The following is a 13039-nucleotide window of genomic DNA, read 5'->3' as shown; positions in this document are numbered from 1 at the left end:
GATCTCTATGGAAATTCAAAATTTACCCTGTCTGAAAATATTTGCATTGAAAATAACCAAACCTAATTTGTAAGACATCGATTGTCCATGTCTTTTATTAGATTAGTACATATGATTAACCCGTTGTTGTTGCAACAAAAAACATGTGTGCAATGTACATATTTGAAATTATTGAGAAAATATCGAAATATTTTTCATTTTTTGGGGTAAATTTTAGGGGGTATGGGTGTTTTGTGTCATTTTAACAAGATTTATAATTGGTAAAACATCTTAAACTTACATTCAAAATAACAATATAGGTCTAAGCTTTCCATAAATACTACTATAACAACTCATCATGTCTTAAACGTAACTCTGTCGTATACAAAATGTTTATGAACATGGACAATTAAATGGCACAAAAAGTGGGGCATAGTGTTAAGTAAGACGTAATTTTCAAGACTTTGCCCTATTTAGAATTTTCTAGACTTTTGATATGTTATCTTCTGTATAAATAAGTGCAAGAAAAACACTTTGTTGGAATTATGTATGGGTTGAGCTCTTTTTTGTCGTAGGCTGACTGGTCTATTTGTGTCCTCGACTTGGAGACACAAAAGCGCTCAAAATAAAAATAAATCTGCTGCATCCGTTGCAATATTTTGGATCTTTTGTATTTCTCTCTGCTTCTAACTCCTTGCTTGGCAATACCACACTTTAATGTGTTCGCCCAGGCTAGGAAGGCAATGGGTTCTGTCCCCTGACTGGGACATACCAAAGTCCTTAAAGCTGGTTATTCCCTGCTTAGTATTGAGCATTTAGGGTTAACACAACAACTGGTTCACCCGTCGTCAGTATAATGTGAACAGGCGAAATAAACTAACATACCCTGCCTCCAGCACACGTTCACACACATACACAACACACATAAAGGCACGTCCTTAAATCACCATAGCTGTTGATAGGACGAGAAACCTTATAAAACCTAAACCAAACCAATTAATCTGGCGAAATGCCCAGGGGCCAACACATAACTCAAAGAGAAGGATGGACTTGATATAGAACAGGCGAAATAGATTTGTTGGCATTACTACTTAATATAGATGGGCTTATTACCAGGCATGGGCTTATTGCTGGATACATTCTGTAACAGTTTGTTTTGGATGATATAGGTTGTTGCTAATAAGACTATTGTTTAATGAATTTATTTTTGATGTTTGAGAGATAAGACATTTGAGTTTGTCGGTGCATCATGTTATGGAATTGAATTATTTGATGTTCAGGTTTTCGAGTTGATTTCCTCTGACCAGTGTTTTGCTTCAGTAGGTAATAACTGTAACATAGCTGTGTCCAGGGCTTGACTAGTACCATTAATTATATCTTATCACATAATGTACTGTGGTATCCAGTGAATATACCCATGTCATATTGTTTTGCGTATTAACCCATGTAATATGACCTATCAGCCCTGAAATTGGTTGTAAGTTTAAATTGTTTCAATTGTGACATCACGCCTAGGACAAGTACATGGCGTCACAGACTTATGCACTGGAGTCAAAATGGCTGCTTTTTTACATTGCAAAGTTGCATGAAAATTGTCGTTTTACACGAATAAATGCAACAAATCTTGATTATGTGATCAAAAGGATCTTACACTCGTTTTCATTTCATATAAAATTTATGAAACTTGTCACAAATTTTTCATTTTAGCTCGCTTTTCATCACTTTGTAACATTAGAAATACAATCGACTTTGGACATCACTTTGTAACATTAGAAATACAATCGACTATGGACATCGATTTGTAACATTAGAAATACAATCGACTATGGACATCATTTTGTAACATTAGAAATACAATCGACTATGGACGTCACTTTGTAACATTAGAAATACAATTGACTATGGACATCACTTTGTAACATTTGCTAACTTCCAAGTATCAGGATTTTTTTAACATTTTGTTAGTGGAATATAAGGAATTATCCATTTGATAAAATGGTATATCTTCACGGTAGTACAAACTGTTCTAACTTCACATGTGACGATATCACTTTTAGTATTGTCCAATCAGAACAATACTTTCCATTCATTTTGTAGGTTTTCCGTTTCAAGTTCAGATGAAGCGATGGCAAAATAAGTGGCTGGTTTGTTCCACCTTTGCAGCATACAATATGGTTTTTATGTTAATATACAATTGATATAATTTTTGTTTGGAAATCTTACCAGAAAATAGCAACAAACTGCAGAATAGTGTTGAGTAACCCATTCAGAATGGCACTGTGCCTTGTTGTTATGTTTGATGTCATTAGAACCCTGCGTCAAATATTATAATACTAATTCCCGCATTTTTCTGATGCAGCAATATTTGTATCATGTTACCTACTTGAAATGAAATAAACAGAAAATGTATAGTTCCTTTTCCGTTGAATACCAAATATATTTTACTCGTATGACAAGACAGAGTGATAGTTTCACTCATTCTCTGCAGATGTGAAAAATATAAGTATTCTACCATACTGGGTTACATTGGCGTATCCCGGTTGAAACGGTACAGGTGGCGCAGAAATATTCCACGATAAACAAACACACTTGGACCAAACTGTAGGCAGAGCTAAATGCAGTTTCGAGAATAAATACAATGTATCAATAATAATAATATGTCCTCCCTTCACACATCTACTGAATTAAAACGTATCTTAAAATTTGCATCTAGATTAACATTGTTTTAGACAGAATTAACGCAAACTAGCAATAGTCAGCATTTTAGTTTCAGTCGGGCACGTCTGGAGCCCTCAATCTACACGTGCAGAATATTCCTGAGGTCAGCCTCCGTTCAGATCTGAGCCTGTTGTTTTCTTTACAGGTTCAACCATTTCAACTGGTTGAACCGGATATGCAAAAGGGGCCAACGGGAAACCATGAAAGATTATCTATAAATCAAATAGACATACCGGGGGTAGTTATGCTTCAAGTAGGGAAACCATGAAAGATTCTCTATAAACCAACTAGACATAGTTATGCTTCAAGTAGGGAAACCATGAAACATTCTCTATAAATCAAATAGACATAGTTATTCTTCAAGTAGTTAACATGTGCATTAAGCAGTTTCTTGTTTATAAAATCTAACCCTCAGAGGTTTTAGTTTACTCTGGTACATTTACAGTATTATGAAGAGTTGTTTACTGTATTACAGTATCAGAGATGAAAGAATTCATGTTAGCATCATATCATTATATATATTATGACAGTTGCTATGCACGATCTTCACCTTTGGTATATTTTTATTAAAAGGAGGAATAAAAATAGAAATTAATTTGTTGTTACTTGATAAAATTGTACAAATGTAATTTCTTAAAAATACCTTGAACAGCTTTACTGAACATTGTAGCAAGTTTATTATAAATTATTTAAGTTATAACTATTTGTATCTGCACACTGATTTTTCAGTTGAAGAAAAATTTGCTAAAAGAAGATGTTATGTAATTATTTTAGCTCACCTGGCCCGTGGAAAAGCATCTGTTGTTTGTCTGTCCATTGTCACTTTTACATTTAAAATACTTCTAAAGAACCAAAAGACCTCAAATCATTATATTTGGCTGGTAGCTTTCTTGGATGAAGCGCAACAAAGTTTGCAAACAAAATAATGAGCTTGACCATTTTTCAAGGTCAAAAGAGGTTAAACATGTAAAAAGAAATCTTCAAACAACTTCCTATGGAGAATCAAAAGGACTGATATTGGTTTAAATGAAAATAACCTTTACCCGTATTCAAGGTCACAGAGGTGAAATATGTCAAACACTTGGAATTACATCTTCTGAAGAATGTATGGGCCTAGAATCATGATATCTGGCTGGTAGCTTTCCAGGTTGAGGCCTTACAATGTTGGCAAAAAAACGACCTTGACCAACTTTCAAAGTCACAGAGTTCAAATATGTCATAAACTTTAAACAACCTCTTCTGAAGAACAAAAAGATCTAGAATCGGGATATTTAGCTGGTAGCTTCCTTTGATTGAGACTTACAAATAAATTGAACAAAAATTACCTTGACCTATTTCAAGGTCACAAAGGTCAAATGTATCAAATACTTTTATCAACTTAATCTTAAGAACTGAAATTACCTAGAGAGAAGATATTTGGCTGGTACATGTACCTTCCTGTGTTGGAGATTAACAAAGAAAATGACTGACCCAATTTCAAGGTCACATGGATCAAATATGTTGAAAACCTCAAACATCTTCTGAAGAACTGAAAGGCCTAGAGTCCTGACATTGGCTTAAATATTCCTGGCATAAAGCCTCACAAAGTTTGAAAATGAAATGACCTTGACCTACTTTCCTAAGGTCATACCATGGAAACATTTTACATCCCCCTCCCTTTAACCTTATACAATTGCTAGGCTTGAAGAGACACATTCATTCATGCTACCGGGATCTGGTCAGGAGCAGCTCCACCTCTGGGGCTTACTTTTTGAGTCATTACATAGAGCTGGTTCAGATCACAACCCTATAACCAAATATATAATCAGTTGCTATGAAGAGATGACTACTTTCATGCTACTAAGATTAGACCTGAGGTCATGCCCCACCCTGTGGTATTGGAAGGAGTTGAAATGCCTACCCTACAACCATTTAGTTGGTGGACATGGAGAAACAAATGTATTCATGTTTTTAGTGTCATTACTGCCCCCTGGGGATTTCGTACTTGCTGCAGCTTATATTTTTGCACTATTTGATTAAAGTGTACAGTACAGGTTTTTAATTAACTCATTCACCCCTGAAATTTCATAATTAACTTTTCCAACCTTTAAATTGGAAGAGTTCAAATGTGTCTTCAGGGATGAATGAGTTAAAAGAGAGCTATCAAGGCCTAATTTCCCTCATCGTCTGTTAAAGTCACATGTTATATGTCACTACCATCTTGTATACTTTTTGCCCAGTGAGTTATATTAAAAAAAAAGAATAAAAGCAGATATGAACCTTTAAAAGTGTTTGAATTATGTCTGAATATCTATTATCTACAGCCAATCCATATCCTGAACACAGGGTCATGTTTATATCTACAGCCAATCCTGAACACAGGTCCTGTTTATATCTACAGCCAATCCTGAACACAGGATCCTATTTATATCCATAGCCAATCCTGAACACAGGATACTGGTAATATTTACAGCCAATCCTGAACACATGGTCCTGTTTATAGCTACAGCCAATCCTGCACATAGGATCCTGTTTATATCTACAGCCAACTTGAACACAGGATACTGGTAATATATACAGCCAATCCTGAACACAGGGTCCTGGTTATATCTATAGCCAATCCTGAACACAGGGTCCTAGTAATATCTACAGCCAATCCTGAACACAGGGTCCTGTTTATATCTACAGCCAACTTGAACACAGGATATTGGTAATATCTACAGCCAATCCTGAACAGAGGTCCTGTTTATATCTACAGCCAATCCTGAACACAGGGTCCTTTTTATATCTACACCAAATCCTGAACACAGGAACCTGGTTATATCTACAGCCAACTTGAACACAGGGTCCTGTTTATATTTATAGCCAATCCTGAACACAGGATACTGGTAATATTTACAGCCAATGCTGAACACAGGGTCCTGTTTATATCTACAGCCAATCCTGAACACAGGTCCTGTTTATATCTACACCAAATACTGAACACAGGAACCTGGTTATATCTACAGCCAACTTGAACACATGATACTGGTAATATCTACAACCAATCCTGAACACAGGTCCTGTTTATATCTACACCAAATCCTGAACACAGGAACCTGGTTATATCTACAGCCAAACCTGAACACAGGATCCTCGTTATTTATCTACACTTTATCCTGAACACAGGATCCTCGTTAAATCTATACTTTATCTTGAACACAGGATTTTGTCTACATATATTATATTTTCTGTACTTTTGTTTGTTTGTTTGATACACCCCATTAACAGCTATGGTAATTCAAGGATAAGCCAGGTCATGGTGGTGGAGGAAAACCCGAGTGACATGGAAAACAACAATGGGCTGCGGCCAGTTCCTGGTGACTGGACCACATAGACCTGAAACCAGCGACCCAGTGGTGGAGGGCTAGTGATTGTAGATTGTCACAGATACCTTAACTGCTTAGCCACCGGTCCCCTTTCCTGAATTGCCAATTGTAACATGTCATCCTAGCTAACTCAACAGTGTACACTGTATGTAGTTAACAACACAAGGTACAACTTGATAATCTATGTTGATGTTAGTCCGATAGTTCACAGAAATTTCTCTTTTTACTGGTAAAACATCTAGTCATTGAAATCCTTTAATTCTTCGTATTAAGGTCCACAAATTAAGAACTTGTTACCTGTATAATTTATTTGGTGTAATTATGTCCCGTATCAAGCACTTGACTGTTTTTTGCCAACATTGGCTTGGATTGTTTTCGAAATATATTTTATTTTCTTGACCACAATTTGTTGAAATTCAAACAGGATTAGCAATATTTCTTTAATTCTGTTCGACCTGAACAGAGGTTTACTGTATGTACTAATTAGCAGGTGTGTAGTACATTTACTGTTCGACCTGAACAGAGGTTTACTGTATGTACTAATAGGGAGGTGTGTAGTACATTTACTGTTCGACCTGAACGGAGGTTTACTGTATGTGCTAATAAGCAGGTGTGTAGCACATTTACTGTTCGACCTGAACGGAGGTTTACTATATGTACTAATTAGCAGGCGTGTAGCGCATGTTCTGTTCGACCTGAACGGAGGTTTACTATATGTACTAATTAGCAGGCGTGTAGCGCATGTTCTGTTCGACCTGAACGGAGGTTTACTATATTTACTAATTAGCAGGTGTGTAGAACATTTACTGTTCGACCTGAACGGAGGCTTACTGTATGTGCTAATAAGCAGGTGTGTAGTACATTTACTGTTCCACCTGAACGGAGGTTTACTGTACGTACTAATTAGCAGGTCTGTAGCACATTACTGTTCGACCTGAACGGAGGGTTACTGTATGTACTAATTAGCAGGTGGGTAGCACATTTACTGTTCGACCTAACGGAGGCTTACTGTATGTACTAATTAGCAGGTCTGTAGCACATTACTGTTCGACCTGAACGGAGGGTTACTGTATGTACTAATAGGGAGGTGTGTAGTACATTTCCTGTTCGACCTGACCGGAGGTTTACTGTATGTGCTAATTAGCAGCCGTGTAGCGCATTTACTGTTCGACCTGAACGGAGGCTTACTGTATGTGCTAATAAGCAGGTTTGTAGCACATTTACTGTTCGACCTGAGCGGAGGATTACTGTATGTACTAATAAGCAGGTGTGTAGTACATTTACTGTTCGTCCTGAACGGAGGTTTACTGTATGTACTAATTAGCAGGCGTGTAGCGCATTTACTGTTCGACCTGAACGGAGGCTTACTGTATGTGCTAATAAGCAGGTGTGTAGTACATTTACTGTTCCACCTGAACGGAGGTTTACTGTATGTACTAATTAGCAGGTGTGTAGCACATTTACTAGAAATTATTAAAACAACAGCTAATGTAAGAAAAGATTTTATTATCATTATAAAAATATGAACATCTTAGATACAATTCTTGATTCTTGTGTTTCTAGTCTACAATAATGAATAAGTCGTAGTTAATGGGGAGACACAATCTCACAATGATTACATAAACCTGGCTACACCTATGGTATTAAAGCAACCATTTTCTTCCTGGGGCTGATCTGTAAATGAAATGTGAGGTGAATTCCATGGAAGTTACTTTTATGCCGCTCCATATTTTCAATAATTTGATCGCAAATTAAATGCTGACTTAACTAAAAGATGATTCCTTACATACAGAAAATTTGTTTATAATGTCATCACTATTTACAAAATTAGTATGGATATTTACAAAAAGAGGACGCAGCGTTACTGAATTACACAAGAAACAGGTTTTGATTGGACAAAATATTCTGATTCTCCTCATTTGTAGATACGTAAACATATATATTACCCTACTGTAATTCATGCAAAGACATATGGTTTAATTCTTATATTGTTGCATAATTTCTTTAACAATTTCGAACATTTTGACCGTCTATTTGGTAAATAGATTTAAATGTTGAAAATTACATTTTTCATTACAAACAAATTACTATATCTGTGTATCAGGGTCTTGTCTAACATGATCTGTAACATCAACCATCTACACTTCTGGCTACAAGAGATGATAGGGGTGTCACAATACGCCTGCAGTGGATCACGAGATATTGCAGTAAAGAAGGAATTTATTGCGATACATATCCCAATGTCAAAGCAAATAGAGGCTCAATTTTAAACAGCTATTGTTGACAGAATGTTATTGAACTGTGCAGAATCATGTATCATGTACCAAGTGGATAACACAAATTTCAGACTTTCATTAAACCAATCATCAACTAACTTTTCCACAGATTCCCACCACAGGTAATAGGCTGTTCATTACCAATTACCTGTCAGAATGTGTAGTCATTTACAACTTTACAGTTAAATATTGCGATACAGTGACATTTTGTTTCTGTTTTATGATACGGTATGCCAGTGTTTTGGTATATATACTGGTTTTCCGATATATTGTGACAGCCCTACAAGGTGAAATGTCAATAATAAACCATCTCAATAAAGTTTGCATAACAAGAACAATTTTTGTATAAAAATACATCTTACTTCCATTCATCATCCATAAAATCTAAATCAATTCATCTTATCACTTTCACTAAAATAAAAGTAGGAAAGAAATGCTTGTAAAGGTTTTACTAAAATTAAGTTTACCTTGTACATGTAAACATTAAACTGATACAATTGATTGGATAAATCACCTCACAACCCTCATCTAATTTACCCCTGAAAACACATTTGAACTCTTCCAATTCAAAGGTTGTAATAGTTCATTATAATATTTCAGGGGTGAATGAGTTGTATAATTAATCTGGAAAAAAGCCTCAATTTTATCGTCATTGTCCTTGAACATTAAATTTGACAAAGGAAAGTGGAAGTTTGTTCGGGATGAAAACTTTGAAGAAATGGATACGAACTACCAACTAACCTGTTACATTTAAACTTGAGAGATAAAAATGAAATTATTTACAAAGGGATCGGTTATAAAAACTCTTTTAAAGTGATGATAGTAAATGGAATGGCACGCTATTGATATATTCTTTCTTTCATACCTTATTTATACTAGCAATTCTCTGATACAGATGATAATTCTATATTTACATATTTCCTGTACAGTACATTTTACACTTTTATATACAGACAGCTGTATCAACAAAGGAGGAATTTCACTTCCTACATGGTTATTTATCAATGTCAGAAAAAACTTGCAGAAAACTNCTAAAATGCCCCCCTCCCCCTTAAATGAAAGCATCCCATTACATGTATGTTTGGTTTATAGCAGGAAACAGCTATAAAAGTGACCAAACGTATACTTCTGAAGGTCTTTAAACAACAAAGTCACCATAAAAAAATCACCACAGATCAATTGAAATACTTCAGAATTTCACTTGGAAAATTATTGGACGAAATCCCAGGATGACAGTAAATGACTTGTGGTTTATAAAACAATTTTGCAATATTTAATCACTTCTGTACTATAATTAACTCCATCATTCTAAGTCTGCATCAGCATTCACTGAAGTGTTCAGCACCGAACCGGAACCGTTCAGCACCGAACCGGAACCGTTCAGACACAGGTGGAAGACGAGCCTGTCGCACCACTCTCCTTTGGGTATCCGTCGTCGTCAAACTTTGATGGTTCACGTCTGTACTCGTCATCCATATCACTGATACGTTTCTTGTCCTTGCTGTCGCTCCTATCATAGCCTGACTTTTGGTAGGGTTCATAAGCATGGTCGTCATTCTCCGGGTACTTGTCATCTATATCACTTGGATACTTATCATCAGGGTTGTCGTCACGGCGATCATCATAGTTGTAGCGGTTACCATCCCGATCATAGCCATCATCACGGTCGTAGCTATAGCGACGACCATCACGATCATAGCCATCATCACGGTCGTAATCATCATCGTATCTGCGGTCATCGTCGCGGTAATAGTCACGATCCTCGTCATTGTAGTCGCGACCTTTGTCGTCATAGTCTCGATCTTTGTCATCATAGTCTCGGTCATCATAGTCACGATCGCGGTCATCTTCAGGGTAATCGCTGTAGCGGCGGTCATCATAATCGTCATCATACTTCCTGTCATCAAAGCCGCCATCATCCTTGCGGACATCGTCAAAGCTGCAATAACACGAAAAATAACAGTAAAAAATATGACAGATATCATTGTAGGATGAAATGTTGTGTGGAGATCTCTACACCTAAAAATATACATGTCTTGGTATTTTTAATGCCTCAACTCATATCTCTATACACCTGTTTCTGGCATTTTAAGAAGCACTTATATGTGGATTTTATATTTAGCATGCAGACTTTTAACTCATTCACCCCTTAAATTTCATGATGAACTATTCCAGCCTTTGAATTGGAAGAGTTCAAATGTGTCTTCAGGGGTGAATGAGTTAAAAGTGCATTCTACCAGATACAAAACAGGGAACAAATCATGTTGAGTGAATACACAAGTTTACACTACGCTGGGGAAGGTGAAAGCAGTAACATAGACTTTGGGTAACATGTGGTACATTTGCATATTCTGTTTGTTTTATATAGCTGGGTGTACGCTGCACATAATACTCGAAAGAGGGTGTTGTAGAATATCTAGATAGATAGATAGTAATAAGCACAGGGTGTATAGCAGTCCTAGATATGGCTAAGTCCAATGACGTTTATACACAGGGTGTATAGCAGTCCTAGATATGGCTAAGTCCAATGACGTTTATACACAGGGTGTATAGCAGTCCTAGATATGGCTAAGTCCAATGACGTTTATACACAGGGTGTATAGCAGTCCTAGATATGGCTAAGTCCAATGACGTTTATACACAGGGTGTATAGCAGTCCTAGATATGGCTAAGTCCAATGACGTTTATACACAGGGTGTATAGCAGTCCTAGATATGGCTAAGTCCAATGACGTTTATACACAGGGTGTATAGCAGTCCTAGATATGGCTAAGTCCAATGACGTTTATACACAGGGTGTATAGCAGTCCTAGATATGGCTAAGTCCAATGATGTTTATACATATGCAACAGTTTGGATTCATATCTATAGTCGTGCCTGTAACATACAATTATGAAGAACTCAGTCATTTTCCCCATCAGACTTATTACATGAGGGAGGACACAACTATACATGTAAATGTTTGTGCTGTAACACTCAACGTTTTGTTTCTAAAGATTCAGGCGTCCACAGATTGAGAAGTTTATATATTACACGTTATCAGTACATATGGGTTTGTTCTCGGACTTATACAATTATACAACTTCATGAGCCTCACTCTCAAGTCATTAGACACGAAACGTATGCTAAACACACAGGCATTTCACATTAAATTGTTATATCTGACCTTTGTAACAATAAAATACACTATTTTACATCTTATTTCCGTGGATGTCTAATTTAGTGGTTATACAATTTTTTTTGGTAATCATCTTTCAGTGGTCAATGTAGTCATATTTAAATGGTCATCACATTTTACAGTATTTAAATGGGGTCTTATTGTGAATTTATAAGTGATAAATTATAATGCTAAACAGAAAATCACAGTAACATGCTTTGCTATCTATACACGGAAGATGTTACGCCAATATATGATGTGTGTCACTTGAAAATTGCTGTAGCCGACGCATAGAGTGCAATAATAGAGAAGTACATGTGATGAATTGTCAATGTTCAATTATAAATAACTATGTATACATTTTAATTGTAATCAACAGGCAAATATAATTCAACTATTGTAATTCATTATGATACACTTTGTCATGCAAATAAGGTATACAAATAAAAATAAAAATACAGCTCAATGAAAAAAGTAAACGCAAGTCTCAATGTTATACATGATTGAATGTTACACAGTATACATGAATATTAATGGATTTTAAAAGTTACAGAGCCATTATATCTATAGACTGGACCTTAGGACCGGAAGCCTCTACAGTTTGTGTAGAACATACATAGAAATCACACAGGACAAAGTTATAATGTTCTAGGTTAGTGTTACTGGTTAATTGGCATGCACATACAAATGTTTTATCAACTTAGAACAACAAAAAAAGAGACTCTTTCAACTCACGAAACCAAATAAATACATGGTATACTTAAAGCGCAACTTAATTCAGAAAATTTGCTTAAACCAAAACCCAATCTCTGCCCTCAAGTATAATCCCATAGATGTACCAATATCTGCCCTTGAGAGTAACCCCAGACCAATATTTACTCCTAAATATAAACAGAGACCAATATCTACTTCAAAATATAAACAGAGACCTCATGTTTATTCCCAAGTATAATTGTGGACCAATATGTACCCCTACTATAGCCATCCACCCTTGTCATATCACATATCTTTTCTCTAATATTCTATTTTCTTGTGACAGAATTTAAGGCTCATGGTTATCTATTTGATTTCTTCCTAACATCAAAAACTGACAAATTGCATGCAAGGCTGATGAACAATGTATTCAAATTTTGAAGATTATCAAAGAGAAACTGAGATCTAAGTTGGTCAATCTATCATTACACTACCATACAGGTCACCTTTACTTCTTTGAAAGGCATTACTCTGGGATCAGATGTATGTAGGAGTCTGTAACAGTTTCCAGACTAGTAGCATAACTCTGGGATCACAGGTATGTAGGAGTCTGTAACAGCTTCCAGACTAGTAGCATTACTCTGGGATCAGAGGTATGTAGGAGTCTGTAACAGTTTCCAGACTAGTAGCATAACTCTGGGATCACAGGTATGTAGGAGTCTGTAACAGTTTCCAGACTAGTAGCATTACTCTGGGATCAGAGGTATGTAGGAGTCTGTAACAGTTTCCAGACTAGTAGCATTACTCTGGGATCAGAGGTATGTAGGAGTCTGTAACAGTTTCCAGACTAGTAGCATTACTCTGGGATCA

General features: G+C 36.1%; 1 protein-coding gene across 1 annotated transcript in view; it reads right to left on the bottom strand.

Moving 5' to 3' along the window:
* Positions 1 to 9365: 9365 nt before the first annotated feature.
* LOC110441582 (neuroglian-like) overlaps positions 9366 to 13039 on the bottom strand; it is a 42615-nt gene continuing 38941 nt past the window's right edge. The window contains exon 24 of the mRNA XM_021484768.1: positions 9366 to 10259. Coding sequence (XP_021340443.1) covers positions 9701 to 10259 — 559 coding nt within the window. The 3' untranslated portion in view covers positions 9366 to 9700. The remainder of the gene's footprint in view (positions 10260 to 13039) is intronic.

This window comes from Mizuhopecten yessoensis, unplaced genomic scaffold (genome assembly GCF_002113885.1).
Source record: "Mizuhopecten yessoensis strain PY_sf001 unplaced genomic scaffold, ASM211388v2 scaffold716043, whole genome shotgun sequence".
In the NCBI taxonomy this organism is placed as follows: domain Eukaryota; kingdom Metazoa; phylum Mollusca; class Bivalvia; order Pectinida; family Pectinidae; genus Mizuhopecten; species Mizuhopecten yessoensis.
This window is presented reverse-complemented; position numbering and strand designations above follow the sequence as displayed.